At 39.9% G+C, this 21,270-nt stretch overlaps 2 protein-coding genes across 2 annotated transcripts in view; one reads left to right on the top strand and one right to left on the bottom strand.

Annotated features, from left to right (window-relative positions):
* The first annotated feature begins 950 nt into the window (after positions 1-950).
* rnf32 (ring finger protein 32) lies at positions 951-12,091 on the top strand. Its single transcript, XM_072379075.1, has 8 exons — positions 951-958; positions 1,899-1,966; positions 3,520-3,744; positions 3,828-3,970; positions 5,286-5,443; positions 7,461-7,569; positions 10,764-10,931; positions 11,834-12,091. The coding sequence occupies exons 1-8, from the start codon at positions 951-953 to the stop codon at positions 12,089-12,091; spliced, it is 1,137 nt and encodes a 378-aa protein (XP_072235176.1).
* Positions 12,092-12,737: 646 nt separating this feature from the next.
* Positions 12,738-21,270, bottom strand: part of lmbr1 (limb development membrane protein 1) — a 32,176-nt gene continuing 23,643 nt past the window's right edge. The window contains exons 13-17 of the mRNA XM_072378149.1: positions 20,031-20,104; positions 19,685-19,775; positions 18,987-19,053; positions 15,823-15,984; positions 12,738-15,335 (exon numbers count right to left, since the gene is read on the bottom strand). Coding sequence (XP_072234250.1) covers positions 15,250-15,335; positions 15,823-15,984; positions 18,987-19,053; positions 19,685-19,775; positions 20,031-20,104 — 480 coding nt within the window. The 3' untranslated portion in view covers positions 12,738-15,249. The remainder of the gene's footprint in view (positions 15,336-15,822; positions 15,985-18,986; positions 19,054-19,684; positions 19,776-20,030; positions 20,105-21,270) is intronic.

Below are 21,270 nucleotides of genomic sequence, written 5' to 3'. Positions count from 1 at the left end.
GAGAAGAATCTGGAAAGAGAGGGCAAATTGCTATTATTCCTGGCATTGGGGCACTGCAGTGGCTGTCGTTTTGCCAGAGCTCAGGCTGGCAGTCAGCACAAACTGCAGGTAATTGAGAGAAGTTGCAGCCAGTTGCACAGGGGGGCCTCAATGGGCCTCTGAATGCCACCAGCAGACATTAATCAAAATCTCCGATCAATAACTTCTCAAGTGCTAATAAGAACTGGCACATCAAGTGATATGTGAGCCCCTTCATCATTTCAACTACCCAGAGATTTATTGGAAATCCATTGTTAGGTCCAAAGTATGAGGTAATGTAGCACTTAGTAAATGAAGTAAAACCAAAAGCCTGGGGTGATTTGTATTTCATTTACAAAGGACATGTCTAATCATTAGGAGCTCCATCTCTCTGAAAAGCAACCAAACGGCTGTAATGATGGCTGTGTTCTTTTATAGCTTACTTACTCAGCAATGACGCAGGACATAACAGCAAATAGTAAAGCCCTGCTGTCTCCCACTCCTGACTGGTGCACTCCCAGACGGCCATGGGGGACTCCTATGCCCCATGAAGTGATTAAAGTCATGTTAGGGAAGCATTATAGGTCAAGTCATAAAATAATTTGATTTCTGTCCCCCTCCACTGTCTTCTATCAAAGTGATTGGCCTCCTGGTCATCTCACTGGCTGACATAATTGTTAATTAACCATTATGGGCTGCCCTTTCTCATCTATATCTCATAGCAATTATTCATTTGACAACAATGTAGTATATCAGAGTATATGATGTATGAACACAGACCAATTTTATGAGTATTACCAACTTGATATTGTGAAAATGTGATGCATTTTCTCACATGTTTAGATGTTTATTCTTTCAAATATTGATCAGCACCATACTAATTTCACAAGTTTATCTTTTCAGGTGCTCAGTATTCAATTATATGCATGAGCATGGACAGGTAATCTTGATTTTTTTTAGCCTCTTTTCAGTGCAAATTTGCAAACTTTTTTTTAAGCACTTTGGTTAAGTCATCAGCTCTTTGCATGTCAAGGTTAGCTGTCTTTCCAAAAATACCAAAGATAGGGTGAAGAGGTCCAGCGGGAAGAAAGTTAAATAGAAAGCTCTTTAAAATGGTATTCATAGAGAAAAAGACAAACAGTGTCCCTGCTGAAAATAAAAGCCCACACTAAAATCCATTCTGATGACAGTTGGAAGAATGCAGGCTTTCTGGGGGGTTTGAGCCCCATCTTTCCCGTATCTTTTAAGCATGATTATTTACTTAAAACAACAAACCAAGGCTTCAGGTCTGGCAATGTGGACGACAGGCCTTTGATTGAGCTCTGAGCTTGAATTCTTAACTAATAAATTGTTCCATTCTTTTGTCTGGGGCATTAACAGCAGTGGTCTAGGTTTTTCTAGTCTTAATCTCAAGAATGTGGCAGCCTCTTGAGAAGCTCAGGGGTTTCCTCCTCTCCCAGAGCCAGGTCTTCACTTTGTTTTCTTAGAGGACTCCCTGGATTGACAGGCCTCACCGTTAGCCCTCTACTCGGCTATCTGTTTTCACTGATTCTGACTGAGCACATCAAAGTCAATCAAGGCTCCAAAGCATTTTAAAAGTCACACCCCCGCTCCACCACCCTGAATGTGAGAAATAAAGAAAACTTTTCATCAGGCTTACAATTGAGACAGTTTGTACTGTGTGTTTGTGTGTATGGTTTTCCATGTAAGGGTGACCTGGGAGGGATCCCTTAGCTCACAGCACAGGTATGAGCAGCTTAGCTTTGTTCAGCACCTACTCTGACGACAGGTCGATGAGTCACCTAGACACACAGACTAACCCTCTTTAGTCAGGTTCCAACCGATCACTGACAACTCTCTGACAATAAAATAATCATTAGTGAGATTGAGACCCATAGTTTTCAAAGAGCAGAATGGTGTTTGCATGCTGAGAGAAGAGGATCAACTCAGAAAACGTGTGAGGCTGACTGCAGAAAGTAGCTTTTACTTTGAGCAGAAACAATAACAGTACAATGCAAAAATATCAAATTTCCAATGCCAACAGTGAATTAGCAAAACATATTCAGAATTAAGCATATTTGTGCTGCAACCAACTGTGCTCCTCGGCATTGTTATACATAATCAGATTATTTCTCTTAACAAACAATCAAAGACATGACAACAGAACACCACCACCTCCACTGAGATGCCACAGTATTTCTCTAAACACCACAAAGCTAAAACCCCCGATAATGTTTCACAAAACACAGCATTGTTTCACAAAAAATGGAAATTTGAGGAAACTCTAAGACAAAACAGAACACATAACTGTCTTTTCGGAAAACACAAGAATTTGAAAACATGTGTTGCAAAATGGGACTGAACCTGTTTTCTTCTTGTTTTTGGAGAATTGTTGGATCTTCTGTTTAGTTGTCTTCTGAAATGTTAGGGGGGGAAACTGAAGTTTTCTGGAATGTACTCTTTAGAGAAATTTTATGTTGCTGTTGAAGCATTTTGGAACTTTGTTGTGTGTTTTTGTTTGCTTTGTTGTTGTGAATTCAGTTTCGTTGTGTTGCCTGTTGTGTTTTCTTTGTTTCTCTAAAGCTTTGTGTTTACTATACTTCTTAATCCAAAAACCGTTCAACTCAATATAAATGTTCAAGATAGACATTAAAATAGTTACAAAATTTTTACAAGATGTAGACTTGAGTAATGTACTAGCTTGGAACTTCAAAACTAGAAATTAATGATATTAAATAATTCATAGGCCTTAAAACTCTTTACAGGAAAATGAATGATGTAGAAAAAAAGGGCACATTGTACTGTTTTTATGTAAAACATATCACACAATTAAAATCATACTGTTTTGCATTATAAACAATAGCCAATAAGATCAGGAGAAGGTTTCAGCTCAGCCAATCAGAAGGATCGATGAGACGTAGTGGCGCTGACGCGATGGGCGGCGACTGGTAACCTGGTAACCACTCAAACACTTGGTACGATGGAAAAGCGGAAGGTTTGGAGCTCCTTTAGCCCATGTTTTTAATTGAATTTTTATTGTTACTATTATCTGAGCTTTTTGGCTTTACATTTTGTCAGACGTTATGAAATGTCGAGTTGAAGTTATTGTAGGACAGAATTAAATTGCCCAGTTTCTTTGTTAACTCCCGATAATTTAATTAGTTAGCAAACACCTGTGCCATCTGAGCACTTGACGGTAAAATTTGCTGAGAAATGTAACACACATACTATTCAACTCATGTGTAAAATGAGGTCAGACTTTCCATTCTTTTGGAAAGAAAGACTTTGTTCTTTGTTGTAAAAAATGTCTTTGGTACATGAAATGCTGCATGAATTTATCTTTATTTGTTTGCCCTTATATATATATATATATATATATATATATATATTGAATGAACTGCATTTATTGTTTTGCCCAAGTTATAGTTTAAGTTGATTTTATTTTTTTTTTTGGTATGATTTAACACTGCCATGGTGAACATATTTTACAGAACCTGAATGCAAAAGCAAGCAACAACTTGGTGATCACCTCCGCTGCCTTTCAAGACCACATCATACGGAGCCTGCTTCATCCAGATTTTTCACTGTCAGACCCCTTACTGAGATGCATCAGAAAAACCTCCGTAGATCCCAGAGCAAGAGAAAAAGTGAAGGGTCGACAAAGACCAGACGGGCAAGAGGAGAGAGAATATGTACTTGACCCGGCGTCACCTCCTTTGACATTAGGTAGCTCAAACAGTTGAGATTTTGGATTGACTTTTTTATTAGACTAATACGTGTATAACTAGTATCGTTCTAAATTCTTCTAGCTCAGAAACTGGGTTTGGTGGCTTCCCCTGGAAAAAGGTTGACAGAGGATGAATGGACCCAGGTCAAGGCGAGGTCTGAATTGCAGGAGGAATCAGCACAGCCATGTGCAATATGCAGGGAGGAGTTCCATCTTCAGCCTCAGGTATTCCCCCAACACAGTAGCTACTCTTTCTCTGTTAGGCAGTTTCTTTCTTACACGTTTTCATTGTTCTGTGTCTGTCCTCAAGGAAACCTCTGTTCCCGTACACACATGGACACGAACACAAAGCACCCCCACCTCTCCTTAGCCACCCTCTCCCCTGCAGTTCCTGTATGTTCTAATCTGTGTAGACAACTGTACAAATTTACCCATACTGCCTTGGAACTCAACTGTGACGTGATGATGTAGCAATCAGTGTGTTACTGTGAGGGTCATTCAGTCTTTTACACCTTTCCGATCCCCTTTTAAGATGCCAATCTCCTCAAGAATGTGGGACTAGAATGGGCGGCCTCACAAAGCACAGTTGCCATAGATGCATGAGTAAATATTAGTTTGACTCAGGGGTGAAAAAAGTTAATTAGAGCCTGCTAACAAGGGAAAGTGACAAGAGGGAATCTTTGTTGATTTCGCCTTTTTCTGCAAGCATTCATATTGTGACAGTGTCATTGTGTGATAATCTTGTATCACATTAATATCACGGTTAAAAATGCTTACAGCAGCAGTTGTTGTGAATCAGTTGTTTGGACTGAAATGTTCGCTTTTCTGTCTAGACTTTAATACCAACCAGAATTTATTTGTAATAGGCTAGGATTGAAATAGAAAAGGTTGCTTTTGTTCATGTTCCATTTCATTTCTATATTGTATGTCTGATCTGAACTGCACCCTGTTGCCTTAAAGCATGGAGAGATGTGAAATCTCTCCCCCTCCAATGTATTTTAATGGTTTGTCGAGGTCCTGGAAATTGTACACTCCAGGGGGCCCTTTCAGCGGTGATGGAGTGCGTTGGTCAGGCCCAAAACAATGGGAAATCAATATGCCTCCCCCTTGCCCTCAGAGGTCTGAGTAAACTGGTTTGTGTGCCAAGCCCCATAGCTTTGGTTCTCCTTTTAGACGATAAGAGCCCCTCTCACAGGTAGAAGGAGGCAATAGTCCAGGTCCCAGTTGGCCCACTGGGGGTCATGCTGACTCCTTCTATCCTTTAGGCAAATAGAACTGAAAGGCAGATCCAGACATTCACATATGTCCATGAATACACACAGATTTAGCCTTAAAGCTCACATATGCACACTTTGTGTGCACAGACTGTGAACCGTATTTAAACTTTTCCGAACAAACGCTTAAAATCCCATACATGTTGAGCATGTCTCGGTTTTTGCATGTGTCGGTCAGGGAAGGAGGTATGGTGAAATCTAAAGTCCAAGATTAATTTACATTGCTACTTCTTGATTTACTACACATTGACTGACTGTCCTTTTAGGTGTTGCTGTCTTGCTCTCACGTTTTCCACAGAGCGTGTCTGCAGGCCTTTGAGCGGTTTTCTGGGAGGAAGAGCTGCCCAATGTGCAGAAGGGACCAGTATGAAACACGGGTGATCTATGATGGATCTCGCCTTTTCAGACATAAGTGTGCTATTAGGTAAACACGATCAGCCAGAAATATGTTTTCATGAATTAATAAATTAGACATTCTTATCCACAGTGATACAAACTACCATAAGAACTGTTCATTACACAAGATAATGCATAATGTATGTGTGATGTAAGCCAGTATTTCTGTTATTTTTAGCATAGTAGCAATGTTTAAGTGTAAAAGATTGTCAGATTGCACAATCAAGGACCTTTTAAGAAGAAGTACTAAAAGTGTAAAAACTAAGGAAAGGTTTATTCATGTAGCATGTTTTATTACAAGAAACTCTGGTTTTGCTTTATAAATTAAAGGTATTCTCATCTGCACAAATAATTTACAAGCATGTTTGGCAGAAAATTGATACACTGTGTAAAAGGTAAACTTTTAAACAAAAAACACAATGCAATGATTTGAAAATCTCACAAACCAATATTTCATTATAAAATAGAGCATAGAAAACATCAAATTTTGTAAGTGAAAAATTTCATTAAAGATATGAGTTCAACACGTCTCAGAAAAGCTGGGATAAGGGCAACCAAAGGCTGGAAAAGTAAGTGGTACTGAAAAGAAACAGCTAGAGGAACATATTGCAACTAATTAAGTTAATTGACAACAGGTCAGTAACTTGATAGAGTATAAAAAGAGCACCTTAGAGAGGCAGAATCTCTCTGAAGTAAAGATAAGCAGAGGTTCAGCCATTTGCAAATAACTGTCTTTAAAATGTGGAACAATTTCAGAATAATTGAGACTTTGAATATGTCATCATCTACAGTAAAGTTTCTGAGAAGACATCTCTGTGCAACTGACACGGACAGAAATTAATATTGGATGCACACCTTCTTAAGGCCCTAGCATGGCGCAGCATTAAAAAATAGGCATGATTCCGTCATTCATGGAAATCCCTGCATTGGCACAGGAACACGACCAGAAATCTTTGTATTTCAACACAGTTCATCGTGCCATCCACAGATGCAGGTTAAAACTCTGTCATGCAAAGAAGAAGCAATATGTGAACATGTTCCATAAAACACTGCAATCTTCTCTGAGCGAAAGCTCATTTTAAATGGACTGAGACAAAGTGGAAAACTGCTTTGTAGTCAGAAAAAAAAATAAAAAATTGTATAAAACTTTAATTTGTTTTTGGAAATCATGGATGCCGTGTCCTCTGGGAGAGATCACCCGCCTTGTTCTGCATCTCTGCTGTTGTGAGAGTTCATTAGAGTCTTTGGAACTGGGAACTGGTAACTTGCATATATGGAAGCTCCATCAGTGCTGATACAGGTTTTAGAGCAACCTGTATCAGGTTTTAGAGTGTTCCCATCCAGACTACGTCTGTTTCAGAGAAATATTTGAGAAAGACAATGCTAAACCACATATTGCATCCATTACATGGCTTTGGAGTAGAGTAGTAGATTCCAGTTGCTGGACTGGCTTGCTTGCAGTCCGGATCCTTTACCAATGGGAAAAAATGGTCCATAATAAAAGACAAAATACGACAAAGAAAACCCAGAGATGTTTCGCAGCTAGAATCCCATATCAGACAAGAATGGGACAACATTCTTCTCCCCAAGTCTCTTCATTTTTCAGATGTTTACAGACTGTTGTTAAAAGAAGAGGTGATGCTACACAGAGGGAAACATGGCCCTGTTCCTACTATTTTGAGACGTGTTACAAATTCAAGAGATCCAACTTTATTGGAATTAGGGTTGTGTGAGAGGAATTTTTATTTAGCATCTATGCTAATTTCTTTCATTTTATAAGTTAGAATATAACAACTAACCGCTGGAAATGTTTTGTGATTAAAGAAAAACAGTTTGTAGAACTGACATAGGCATGGTTAACTGACAATAAGACAGCATCCTTAATGGATATAAAAAAGAGAATCCCAAAGTGTCTCCGATGAAAAGAATGATTAGCGGATCACCAGTCTGAATTTTGCAGTTTTTAGCAAAATGTTCTTGTTTTTGACGTGATATTGTTTTATTGCTTTTTTTCCATTTCTTTTTCTTTTTGTGTGTGTAACCAGGATTCAGGCGTACTGGCGTGGCTATGTTGCTCGTAAATGGTACAGAAATGTCAAGAAAACCAAGTGCCCAAAAGACAATAAGCTGAGACGCAGTTTCTTTGAGGAGAGGGTAAGTTTGGTATTAACCTCTGAGGTGATCACATCAGGCATTTGTGGATCGTCACATAAACATTCATAAAATCACACCACAGGGCACATGTATTCCTCAAGTGTCCTTTGATATCCCCACATTTAACTCTGATACTCTTCGAGGGTTTCGTTGGTCAAATAATAACCAAGATCAACACCACATCTTGAGGGTTTAGACATGGGTTTCAGGGACTCACTGACCCCAGAGCTAACATTCACACACTCACACAGACCCTCACCTGCTCTCACCGTTAAAGCACCTTTGATGCTTTGTGAATTGTACACTGTTTGTCCACATTAGTGGACAAAGTTTTGTGTTTTAGTTTAAACAGTCTGGGGATTCCGGTCAACACAACAGGACTATGTCTGCTGTGCATGTCTGGCTCTGATTTTTCTTCATCCATCTAAGAGTGTCTGGTGTGCACAGGATGAAAGGGGGTGAAGAGGTGAAGAAGTTGGCTGAAGTGTTTGGATAGTTAATGCATGTTGTCATTTCAGGATTTGTTCTCTCCTAGAGGTGTTCATCTTGCAATGAATTATTTACATACATATGACCATTTGTCTCATAAGTAGCCAGTGCATAGGGCTGTTTGACTTGAGCCGCGGTGTTTTCACGGTGGCTCAGAGGAAAAGGGAACATTGCCACCTAGTGAACCTCCCCTAGCTGAGGCCTTTAATGACCAAAGACTGCACTGGTCAACAATTCTCTTGACCAAACACCTGCTTTATCATAGATGGAGATTAATTTCTTTAAAAAATTCACCCTTTTACCCTGCATTATAAAGGATATAGCTCTAGCACATGTATGTCCAATGTCACGTGAAGAGCAGAGGCCAGTTAATTCTGTGTGAAGTGTTGCAATCATGCAGAGTGCTCGTTTGCTTCAGAGGGGCTGATTAAGCAAATTGACATATGCATGAGGGCCAGACTTACAATATGTAGCAAGGGTCAGAGTGTCCTACCCTTCCCCCTTTCAGTCTCCAATATCTTGCTCATAAACCGTTCCTTCACCTGTCACATAAACAAAGACACAGCATTTACTGAGCCAATTAACTTTGATCTAACGCGTTAGGCCATGTCCAGGTTCCCATTCTCTGGAGGGAGTCATAGACTGTGTCAGCTGCTTTACATTCAAGTTGTGTGATTCAGTGGTTGTGGGTGGTCATGAGATTGTCTCATATCTTTTGTCACAGCGAGGATGATCTTCAAGAGCTGTGCAACACAGCGCTGACAGGTCTGATTGACGTGATTTTCAAGGGGAAGACTTATTTGCTTAGCTGACTGTAATGCAAACAGGCGTGTTAGTGCTATGCTGGAACCTGTATGAGACAGAGAAACCTATTCTTTCAGTGTTCCCCATGATAGTAGAAGGCAATAAAGCATCTTTGTAACATAAAGCCACAGGTGTTCCCTGGGGAAAAAACATACAAATCTTAGATCATTTCAGAATTCTTATCAGGTTATCTTGATGCCCAGCTTTCAATTTTTGCTCTGTTTCTGAGGTCCGACCCTGAGTCAACATATTAAGAGAGACAGTACTGACATCCAGATGGATTGCCATGAGATAACGCCTCTGCATCCACCTCCCACCCCCACCTCTGCGTCTTCTCTCATCTAGATCTACTGTGGAACAAGGCAAAGTTCACCTGAGGCTGTACTGTTTGCCCTGACTGTGGAAAAGTCAGCCAGGCACATAAAACCCTCCATCTGAATAGTTAACAGTTGTTTAATTAGTGATAAAAGCCTGGCTGTAAAGCAATTCTGATGTCTCTGTGACTGGCTAAGGAAGAGGGTTTGTTTTGTGTGTGTGTGTGTGTGTGTGTCAGAGAAAGCATGTACATGTGTGCAAGCAGGAGCTGAGGCCACTCTTAGTTACAAATTAATGTAAATACAAATAATTATTATTTTCCGAAATGTTGTGCAACATAGTTTGAACATTTAGTTGATTAATATTCAGTGCTATGTTAAGGTGAACTAAATATTGTACAGATTTGGAGTTATTGATCCCGCAGACTGATTTATTATTTTCACCCTGTAGTGCAGACAATTATTTACTTTGGAATTTAATGAGGATATTTATTAGACATTTGCTGCTACACATATATGATGTTCTGTAATGAACAAATATTAGTTTGCACAAGGCTTTCAGAAGTTCCAGCCACATCTCATGGTGTGAAGTCATTAATGATATGCTTTGTTTAGTGGGTACTTTTTTATATAAAGTTTGACTTTTTGAAAATATAACAAAATATATAATCACCAAAAAGAGACATTCTGGCTTCCTCCAACCATCCAAAAACATGTATGTCAGGTTAACGGGTGATTCTTAATTGGCCGTTGGAATCATTGTGAACATACATGGTTGTTCGTCTTGTTTGTCTCTAATGGACTGGCGACCTTTCCAGGGTGTACCAAGCCTCTCGCCCAATGACAGCTGGGATAGGCTCCAGCACCCCCGCAACCCTGAATTGGATAAAGCTGGTATAGAAAATGGATGGAATTGATTGAATCCTGATGGACTGATGAAGTACTGTTTCAAATGATCATATTGTCAGGAAACATTGTGGTGGGGAAATACTGAATCTTATTTATTGATGTAAAAGTAGTTAAATTGAAACACGCTAGGTCAAAAGTGCTGTAATCAGTCCACAAAATACCCTACATGTGAAATTTAAACTCACACTAGGTTACTAAAATGCCCATATTCCCAAAGGAACTGGCTTCAGAGGCAGCAACAAAAAAGAAAAGCCTTCATGGGATCTATGTCGTGTCGAGGTGAGAAGCACCAGAGCACTGCCCAGGTGTGGGCCTGGTTACATTCCTGCTCCAGAAATAAGTCTGTAAATCGAAGTCACCTCAGCAGCAGTTATCTTGGAGAATGGTTTGTGTAAGAAAGAAGAGAGAACATGTATGTGTGACTGTTTAAAGCAGAAAAGGTGTCAGTGATGAGTGTGTTTCCATGTTTCTTTTTTTTTTTAACTGGTTTCCATTAATTCTCCATGTTAGTGGGAAATGTGACTGTATTGATCTGGCTCTTAAACAACTGCACCCTGTCAGCATGCCTCAGCCATTACAATACACACACAATTAGTCTTCGCTGAAAACACGAATCCATTGTGTTACTGAATGAAACATTCACATCCTTTGTGCCACTAAAATGGTTTTTCTAATTAGTTGCAGGAGTTGAATGACAGCTTTGTCCGATACTGTCACACCGACACGGAGGCTTTTCTGAGTGATATCGACCGCTCACTGTCATCAAGCAGACGAGTGTTCCAGCAGCTGGAAAGAAAGGGCGTCTTTGAACCTCGGGAGAATGACTGGGACCAAATAAAGAGCCAGGTCTGAAACGAGACACAAGGCCTCATAAAAACATCTAATCCTAGTCTGATTCTTCCTCCAGCCTCTCCTTCCTCTTGACATGTTAATGCTTGCAATGGGACAACAGCATCACAGCTGCTATATAGAAGGCACACATCTCTCCAGTCGTGATCATTCACTTAACTGAGTGAATGTGAATGATACGTGAGGCTAATAATCCTTTGTTTACTAAAAAACATGACTAAGTCTGATAATGCACGACATGCTTTTCAGCTACGGAGAAGCTGAAAAGACATTAAGATTTGCTGTTCCATACGGCTCCATTGTTGGCTTTCTTTGCAGACAGTGCCGTTTTCCATCAAGGGGGTTGGGTGTGTGCAAAGAAGATGTCTTTTTTTTTTTATATATCTGGTGTGAAAAGGTTGAGCACAAGACAGGAGTGGCTCAGCCTTGACATGAAGTATCAAATGGTGAATGTGCTTTCAGCACATACCTTGCACCTTTTTTCAAGGGTGCAAACTCTATAAAGTGGAGTGCAGCTCATTATAAAAACATTTAACAGCAGGGCACTAAATAGAGGAAGCTGCCTTTAGTTAATCTTTAGTGGAGCTGTGCACGTGCCGCTTTATTTCTGTAAGGATCACTGATAAACATATTAACACCTTGTGTGAAATCGAGCCTGTCAGGTAGCGCTGACAGGTAGTTTCAGGCTTCTTTATAATGAAATAGCCCTCACTTTATTTGTGGGAAATCCGTATTATTACCTCCTAATCATCAGGGCTGTTAAAGTCATGCATAAATCTTCTGATCATGCTCATTTTCCTTAACAAACTAATATACTCACAAACTTGTAGAACTGTATCTAAAAAGAACGCAAAGCACTGAATTAAAGAACTAATATTGTTTTCTTTAAACTTCAACAGGTTGTCAAGAGAGGCGTCTGGGACTGCCCCATCTGTCTGACTGCACTGTGCCCCCCAACAGAGTCTGCCAGATTGAACCATCAACAAGTTAGACACACTGTACTTCTGTCCTGTTCCCACCTTTTCCACCAGCCCTGCTTAGAAGCCTTTGAAGCCTTCACAACAGATAGCAGACCGACGTGTCCATTATGCAGATCTGCATACCACAAAAAAATAATCGAACCAGGCAGAGGTGGGATTTTAAATCAGCACATTTAGTTATATTTGTCAGCGAAAGTAACATTAACTGTGTGATGTCATTGATTGGATATTTGCATATTTTGGAAAAATATGCAGAATAAGATATGCTCATTATCTGTTATGTCTAAGGATTAAATGGCCAGATGTTAGCATAAAGATAGTAAACAGCTCTTTGTCGTGATGTAGTGAATCAGACTACCCACCACGACACACTATTTCTTGTATTTGATCCTAATATAAAATGAAATAAATATGCCATAGTTGCTACCATGCGAGTTGCTGGTAATTGTCATCTGCACCTGAACCACAAGCGGTCACCTTTTAAAATAGTTTTGGATCTACAACATAGCTGTATAGCACTGCCATCCACAACCGAGCTGTCTCCAGTTCCAGTCTTAAGAGCATAAACATGAAGATGGTTCCATTTTTCTTATCCATCTCTTTAAAAATGGATTTGGCACATATGCCCTTATTTGAGAGTAGTAGTATAGAAACTGACATGAAATTTGGGGGGAAAAGCGGAGATTTGACATGCAAAAAAAGCTTGATGCTGAGGGTCTGTGATGTACACACTATCACACCAAGGAGCCCCCTTATCGAGCCATTCGTGAATAAGCCTTTCTAAACATACACACTGCTTTCAATGTCACAAATAGGAAATATGTTGAAGCATTTTCTTTTATTTGCAAACACACAAATAATTAAACAAACACTTTACAAACTGAGAAATTGTAAAAAAATACATTCACAAAACATGTACCAAAAGTTACATGCAAGCATGGATTGACATATGGACAGAAACAAAAGCTGCTTCACTTACAGTACAGACAATCTCCAAAATGCCCCCCACCCCCAACACAGAACAGATGTGCTGTAAAGGCAACTAGAGAAAGCCTGCTCAAGTTGAAAATGGCCCTGTCAGTTCTCACCTAAGAAGCAACTGCTATGATTGTGATGTTAAACTTCCCTGCTAAGTATCACATATCCAGTTTTTGTAACGTGTGGATCAAGCCAGTTACACTAGTTCATCCAGACTAAGAAATACAATTTCATGAGCTCATCAAGCTGTTTTTCATCAATCCTTTTTTAATTTTTTTTTTATTACTACCATATCACCATATGTTGAATTATTTTTCACAGTATCCACAGATCAGTGTGGTCCAAATCCAAATATCAATAGAACAGCTGTAGACTAAAGTAATGAAATGACACCACTGCACACTGCATAAACCTGCTCCACTGAAATGGCATCTTTACTCTGCTCTGTTGAAATATATATCCAGTCTTTGCCAGTCTGTGTACCACCAAACTGCATGCAGTTTTAATGAGAGACGTTCTCTGCTCTAAGAAACAACGTATTTCAATGAATATATGAATTCAGTTTTCCTTCATCATCGTCTGTCTCTTAAGGTGCCATGAAAGAAAATAAATAAAATAAAAAACACCTATAAACACCATAAAAAATAACAGGATCACTCCAGTCTATCCTATAATGTGCTCAAGTTTGTTTTTGGGGTAGAGAATTAGTCTAGTGAAAATGGAGCCACTGTGATAACATTCGCGGTGAAAGGAAATGTGACGTCCAAGCTGGCTTCAGACAAAAACCTTAGTGGCAAACAGATGATCACAATGTAAATGTGCATAAAACTCCACAGAACAACAATCACCCTTAACTTTACGCCTGTGACATGCTTATCATATAAGGCATTCACGGTGGTTCTGGAGACAAGGATCATCACAGTTTAGAAGATTATGCAGCAATGCAGTGACATTTAAAGGGGCGGCCTGAGTCACCGTGTCTTTCTCCTGGCTACAAGGCTGGATGTCCTTGACTTATGTGTTGTGTGTGTTCAAATTGTGACGTATTTGCATCAGATTTAAGGGTATATTACTGGGAGGAAGAAAAAAAAAAAAAAGTACCACAAAATGCTTATCGAGTCAGACCCCCAGTGGGCTCAGTGACGGCTCAATATATTTACATCCACAAAAGAAGAAGAAGAAGAAAAAAAAAAGAGGTATGAAACAGTATAATATGTACATGTAAATACAACATTTACAAATGGGCCAATTTTCGGTGCCCAGAATATTTTTGGGGGATTAGCAAAAGTGTGATGACATTTTCTTACCATCTGCATATCAAATATTTGGAAACACAACCTCAGATTTGTTTGAAATGCACTACAGCTTTCTACCCAGTGAGAATGAGGTGGAAAAAACTCCCGATATCAGTTCCACTTAACAGAGTAGCTCAAGTCAAATCTCGAGCACCTCAAAAAAAGAACAAAAAAACAAAAACTTGACCCTTTATCTTACAAACTAATGACATCATCAATAAAGTTAAAGCGCACTTGCATAAAGCCAGATAAAAAGACAAATGAAAGCGGGAGGGCTAAAATCCGAGGCCTATCATTTAGAATGACAGTCCCAATGCATAAGAGCTGTTTAATGTACTGGCTGTGATGAGTCTGAATAAAAGACTAATTTACATGTTGTTATTTTCACATTTTGAGCTTAGATCAAAAATGACAAAATGACACCTTTTCATGCCCGTATCAGTTCTGGTAACGATTAAAAACCAACAGCTGTAAACCATTAATTGTGAGTTACTCTTGCACAGATAAAAACTGACGTTGAAATAAATTGCGAGGGTGTGTTTTAAGTTTTCTGATTACAGAGCCTGATTTAAGACTTTGACACAGGAAAACCAAGCAGAGGGCACATTGTTTCATCTGCTTTTGTCCTGTACAGCAGTGTAAAGGTTGCAGACGGACACCAGGTGACAATGCCAGGGGGAAGAATGCCCCTGAAGCAAGAGATGGGTGGTTTGAAGTCACAGTCATGGTTGAGGTTAGCATCAAGGTCACTGCAGTGATGCCACTCCATTTCACTCCTCCGTCTCAGCTCTGGCTCTGTCCCAGCTTCCATCCGAGACGCAGAGGATGGAATGTCACGAAGCTAAATTGCTCTCAGCCTCCATTTGCAGCAACAGTCAGACACTGCCTGGGTTTATTAAGTTCCTTCCAATCCTTTTCACCTTTCAGCAGTCAGTCAGTATTGCGGAAATCTCCCTTTGGCTCTGCTAACATGTGTGTGTGCGTGTGTGTGTGTGTGTGTGTGTGTGTGTGTGTGTGTGTGTGTGTGTGTGTGTGTGTGTGTGTGTTGATCTATCGTCCCTTTCACAGAGTTTTCTGATGCCCGTTGGCCGAGAGCTTCCCAGATTCAGGGTCTGTGGGGCTGTTTGACAGTTGCAATTTATCCAGACCTGGGCAGTGGGAGATAAGGCAAAAAAAAATCTCATTAAAAAGCCTCAGCCTTTCACTTAGACAGAGGTATTGATGTCCTTTTCTTCCCTCAGTGCCTCTGTCTGACATTTTCTAACCCTATACCACCCTGTGTATCAAGCATCCAGGGCCTGTCACCACAAGCCTTTGAGACCAGCCCCATCCTCTGTCACATGTCACTTCCACAGCACATTGGATCTTACAGCCATTTCTTCCATTTTGTCACTCCAGGCCACACTATCTGAGATAAATGAAGACTACTTCTATCTAAAGCCGCAGAGTAGCTTGGAGTTGTCGATGTTTCAGACCAAACCTTCATAAAAACTAAATTAGGAGGAAATTGAGTAGTCAGAGGTTATTACTAGACAGAATGCTTTATAACAATGCCATCTATTTGTCTGACACTGGGGAGAACTGAAAAGTGTTGCTTAGAAGCAGAAACTGTGAATAACATATAGAGGAATTTACCTAAGGCCTTTAGGAGCTCTTCCCGTACTGCTGAGGTGAACTTTCTCACAAGACAAAGAGTTGTCACAACCGCAAACAGGAAGTTGTACGACAGGACAATGTAGAAGTTTCCCAGCCAGTTAAATCTCCCAAAGTCTCCCAAAAGATCAAACCTGGTGATACCTGTAAAGGACAGAGGCACATCAAGTCCCTAGAATGTAAAAATCAGGTTGACATTCATCAAAAAAAGTGTAGTTTAACTAAATTATTTTACCATGATGTTAAAATAGCACAAAAAAAGAATAAACAGAAGTTATCTGCCAATGCCAAGTGTGACAGGGCGAGTATTGTGTTCATAAGCAAAATTCTTTCTTCTCAGTGAAACAAAGGGGGCAACTGAAAAACACAGGAATGCCTGTTGCGCCTGCAGTCAAGGCACTTTCAATGCAGTCCGTCTCTTTCAACAAGTAAAACATTCAATCTGAAAGAAGGGCTTACATACAAAAACAATTTTGCGTGCGTTACAGGTTAAAATCTCACCATGAAAAAGTTAAAAAAGTATTCTTAAACTACCCAACCATTAAAAACTGATTATAGCAGCTGTGAATCCACTATGTCAACTTGTTTTTTGTTTTTTTTAAAGAAAAGAAAAGGTGTCGCAATGAAGAAAGCCACTTTTAAGCCTTTCCCACACCGAGTCCTCCATTCAGCTTATGACTTTAATTCAAATAGTAAACAAGGGCGATTTTGTAGGTTTCTATGGAGCTGAGAAAGCAGAACATTTTCAAGAAGATTTTTACCTAAAACGACGGTAAACCTGCACTTGATTATTCCAGTCTTTATTGTGGTATCTCTGCTCTTACTACTGTTTGTATACTCTTTGAGCCTTAGTATCTAATATTTTTGACACTACTGACAGAAGACCAAGCTTCGACTTTTCGTCACGGCCGTCTTGGTTGGCAGTTGTGTCAGAACTGGACTCTGTGTGATATAAAAAAGGATGGGGGGGGGCTTCATCTCTCCATCAGACAGATATAAAGAAGCACTTACTCTTAGCTCAACACTGCCAGACAAATTTGAAATGTTCTGTCAAAGCTGATCAGATGCTGCATGGAAAGCCACCAGCACATGTCTGTTCATGTTATTCCACCTTTTCCTGAATTTTAGGTCGGCTTAGCTGCTCGATTTAGAAAACAAAGTCATACAAGTCGGGATCAAAGCATCTTTCATCCATCTATGGAGATATTTCAGGTTCCACTAACATGTGCACCATTTCTTTTGAATATTGTTTTTGCTTAGGATTGATCAACAAAACCGCAGCCACCATATTTTTGGACCACATAACATCCCAATTTCTTATCCAACCCCTCTTATCAGTATGCAGACGTCACATTCAGATGTGTCAGTCTGAAGGAGTCCCAAGTCTCTGGACACTATTTCTCCTGTAACATCTTCACAGCCGTCAATTAGATTGAGCTATTGATTCAGTGTCTGGAGAGATGTATTTACAGCCTCAGTAAGCAGTTTGGCAAGCACCGCGGACCTTTAACAAAATTGCCAGTGAAGAGACGGGGAGAGAAATGACCGAGACCCCAGCTAGTCACTGTGGTCTGGCCAAATTAGTTTCTAATGCCAAAGGTTTTGATCTTGGTTAAGTAATTTGAGGAAACCTAAATGTGAGTTAAAAAAAAACACAACTAATTTAGCTTTTAAAACTGTTAGCATATTCCAAGGAGATAGTGACAGACATAAGCATATTGCTGGTTGTACATCCAAGTGATCAAAGTAAAATGTGTGTTTGTGTCAGTATTTTAGTTGTAAGTAGCAACTTAAGAAATAAGAGATGACTTTTGTGTGTTGGCATATTTACTTTTGTTCTAAATTGCTCAAACTAAAATAATGTCAACCTTCAGTGGTGACACATTAAACAGGTCTGAACATCCATGTTAAAGCCATGTATAAAGCTGTGCCGCTCCGCAGCCTTTCTGCTGGGAGCCTCCAAACATCCTAACCTGTGTGGGAACTGGTTATAATATACAGTCTGCTGTAACAAGATTTGTCACTTCACAATTAAACTGTCATATACCGAGCAGAGCTTTTTGTTGTGGTATAGTTCATTACTCTGTAACACGGTACGTTTCCTCCACTGCCACGCACACAAAAAACCCAACTCGCATAAACACGCGTAGCCCTTTCTTGTCTCTTAAAATCTCACTTTGTCAGAATCGACTCTTTTTTTAAATCTTTTCCGGGAGGCCTCCTTTCTTCATCTCTGTCTTACGCATCTATTCCTTTCATTTATTCAGTGTCACAAAGCAGAACCTGTTGATTTTTTTTGTAAAGCTCCCAGTGACTCACTGTATGCTTGCCCACTCCGTTGGTCTCACACACACACACACACACACACATACTTGCATACTCACAGTGTAGTGCTGTTTAAACAGCTGGGCTCTGCACTCTGCATGTTTATTAGTGTCATTGTCCTGTCATTTTTACCGTTTCTGCCTGCACTCCTTTCTTATGTCACTATGGGAAACTATAGGAGAATTCAACACAAATGTCCTGGTGTTGATGGTACTAAAAGGAGCTGTGGGGGAGGGGCGTTTACCCTTACTTACTGTTTGTAGTGAGTTCGGTATGATATGTCTGAAAATTCAGTCAACCTGCATCACAATCCACATTCATTCATTCATACATACATACATACATACATACATACATACATACAAAAGACTGGAAACAAAATCCACATACCAACACCAGTAAAGCTCAATGAACATGTTATATCATGTTTAAACTATGTATAGGTCTTTTCTTTTTTCCTCCTTCTTTTCTGGCTAAGAAAGTTGACTTTAGCACAAACATGACTTATAAGGAGTCTGTTGTTCAGGGCTTGCCTGAAAAATGTATTTTCTTTAAATCTCAGCATAATATCTTATTTCTGCTTAGATAAAAAATAATGATCTTAAGATTTACTGGCATTTATTTTTTGTTTTGTTTTGCACAATTTCCAGTCTTTATGGTGAGAAAAGCTAATTAGCCGGCTTCATATTTAGAGAACAGACTAAAGTGCTTTAAATCTTTCCACCCAACTACTTTCCTAAACTGTTAAACCATTATTATTATAATTTAATATATACAAATGCATTTATGAAATCTAATACAGACAGGCAGAAACTACTTACCTAGAGTCCTGGACATCACTGGCAGAGCTGAACTCAGGACCAAGATGGACACACAGCAACCAATTATCTAAAATTAAGACCAAATGGTCGAATTACAGATTGCAGATCTCTCAAGTGCATCATGTACAGTAAAACATAACAAGTGCAAGAAAAAAGCCCCAACAGTTTGAGCAGCAATGTACCCACACACATGCACAACACTTGATGTTAAATTGGTCCCGCATATTATACAATTAGTACCTCTGAAGTTGCTCATTACAAGGTTCCCTCTATTGTCCTTTCAAGTCCTTTCACTGAAGCGTCGTGGCTAGTTAACAAGCCGCACCACTCCCAAACTCATTACCAATTGAATAGGTGCCACTATGGACTGAACAGAGCACACATCCTCCACCCCCCAAAAACTCCATTCTCCCTCTGATGTACAAGAAAGGAGCTTGCACTTTGCCAATGTTTACGCAACCCACAAACAAATATTGGACAGATCAACTAAAGCCATTGAGGGGCCCTGAAGAAAACATTAGTGAGCTGTAGGAGTTCTGAGAAAAAGGAAAGCGGCAGTGGAGGGGAAGAAAAAGAAAAAAAGAGGAAACAGATGAAACACGGGGAGGGGGGGGGGGCAAACACATCAGCACCTTTGGAGCAATGTAAGCACCCTTTCCCCCCTTCAGCACTCTCCCTGTCCTTACACCCATCTTTACCGTTGTCATTGTTGTGTCATCCTTCCTGGGGGTGAGTCCCTCAAAGACACGCAGGCTGTAGAAACCGACCACGGAAGACACCATCAAGTAGCTGTTCAGCAAATCAGTCAAGGACCAAAAAAGCTTTGCTTCTGGTACCAAAGAAGCTTCAACGAGTCATCGTTTTCATGTGTCCCAAGGCAGAACCTTTTCAGCTACGATAAAAGGTGACGAAACGTACCGTTTTCCGGAAGGTGTCCGGCTTAACTATGTCTTGGGTAAACAAAGCTGCCTTGACAATGTTGCTCTTATCCATGGAGCATGATACTCAGGCCACAGACAAAGGGGGGGTCACTTGAAAGGATACAACATAAGGATGATCTCCAACACTGCCTGAGCAACGCCAAACGTGGACAAAGAGGTATTCCCAATGCCTCGGTCCTGGATGACGGACAAAAAAAAATTATCATTCAGCAACATCGCAACATCGAACTGCATAAATAAACATAAAATATGTGATGCGTGCAGTTGTACACGTGCAATTTACAGAAATCCTGCAAAGCAAGTACATGTTGCACAAAAAAAAAATTTCCCCATTTGAGAAGGACAGAATCAAACTGGCTAAGTAATGAATGGAAGAAGATGAAAGAGGCTCTTTGCAAATCACTGTCGATCATACAATATGTGAACAGGTGTTCAAACAAAAACGGCACATTGCTTACGGTAAGACGAGTGTACAGGTTGAAGGCATGCCAAAAACATAAAAACAACAAAACAAATACTTAAGCAAATACACTAGACGTACCCCCCTTCAACCCGTAACCCTGAGGTGTTTTGAAACTGCAGCATGAAAAAGACATCGACAGATGCTGCACATTCCAAGCATCTGTTTAGTCAAACGATAAATATTGGCTTTTGTTGGATTTGGCACCAGGACTAATCCTCTTAAGAATCAGTGAACTCTATGGAGCACCAACGGTACTTTATGGACCCATCTTGTTCAAAACTCCTTACAAGTGGTGAGAGTTCCCATCTTTTTGGTTATCATTTTTCAGACACGTACATTACAATAGCAAACGTAACGCAGTATTTTTCCATTGCCTCCGCACTGCAGAGTTTACTACAGTATTCTATATTCATTTATTATTTTGTGTACATGGAAACATAGACATGTGGTTTTCTACAGAAATGCAATGCAAGTCAAAAGCACACCATACCAGTACATCAACATACAAGACTATTATCATTCTTGCAGTATTAGTAATGAGAAAGTGGTCTATAGAATTTAAAATGCGTTTTTTATTTTCTCTTTTAAATTCATCTTTGTTGTTGTAGTCTATTCCGATCTTGAGTTTCTTTAGCCTGATCTGTTTTCTAAAAGAGCCTGCAGAAAAAAGGAAAGCTTGGCAGGTTGTTTCATGCCTTATAGTGCAACTGTCATCATTGGAAGCTTACTGCAGAGCCATGGTGCAGTGCTCTTTCTCTCTTACACAGAGAATTAGCAGACACCAGCTGATGTAATTTATTAATGCAGGGAGGGTGGGCATGCATTAAGATTGTGTGTGCACTCAATATATCTGTATGTACGAGCTAACTTTCACTGTGCA

This window comes from Leuresthes tenuis, unplaced genomic scaffold, assembly GCF_036924035.1.
Source record: "Leuresthes tenuis unplaced genomic scaffold, fLeuTen1.0.hap1 SCAF_24, whole genome shotgun sequence".
In the NCBI taxonomy this organism is placed as follows: Eukaryota; Metazoa; Chordata; class Actinopteri; order Atheriniformes; family Atherinopsidae; genus Leuresthes; species Leuresthes tenuis.
Note: the sequence above shows the minus strand (reverse complement) of the source record. Positions and strands in the feature narration are given on the sequence as shown.

What these genes read in the sequence shown, in the direction of transcription:
- rnf32 (XM_072379075.1), top strand. An exon ending in AGACATAAGTGTGCTATTAG is followed by an intron (nt 5,444 to 7,460) that starts GTAAACACGATC and finishes GTGTGTAACCAG; the next exon opens with GATTCAGGCGTACTGGCGTG. An exon ending in GGGACCAAATAAAGAGCCAG is followed by an intron (nt 10,932 to 11,833) that starts GTCTGAAACGAG and finishes AAACTTCAACAG; the next exon opens with GTTGTCAAGAGAGGCGTCTG.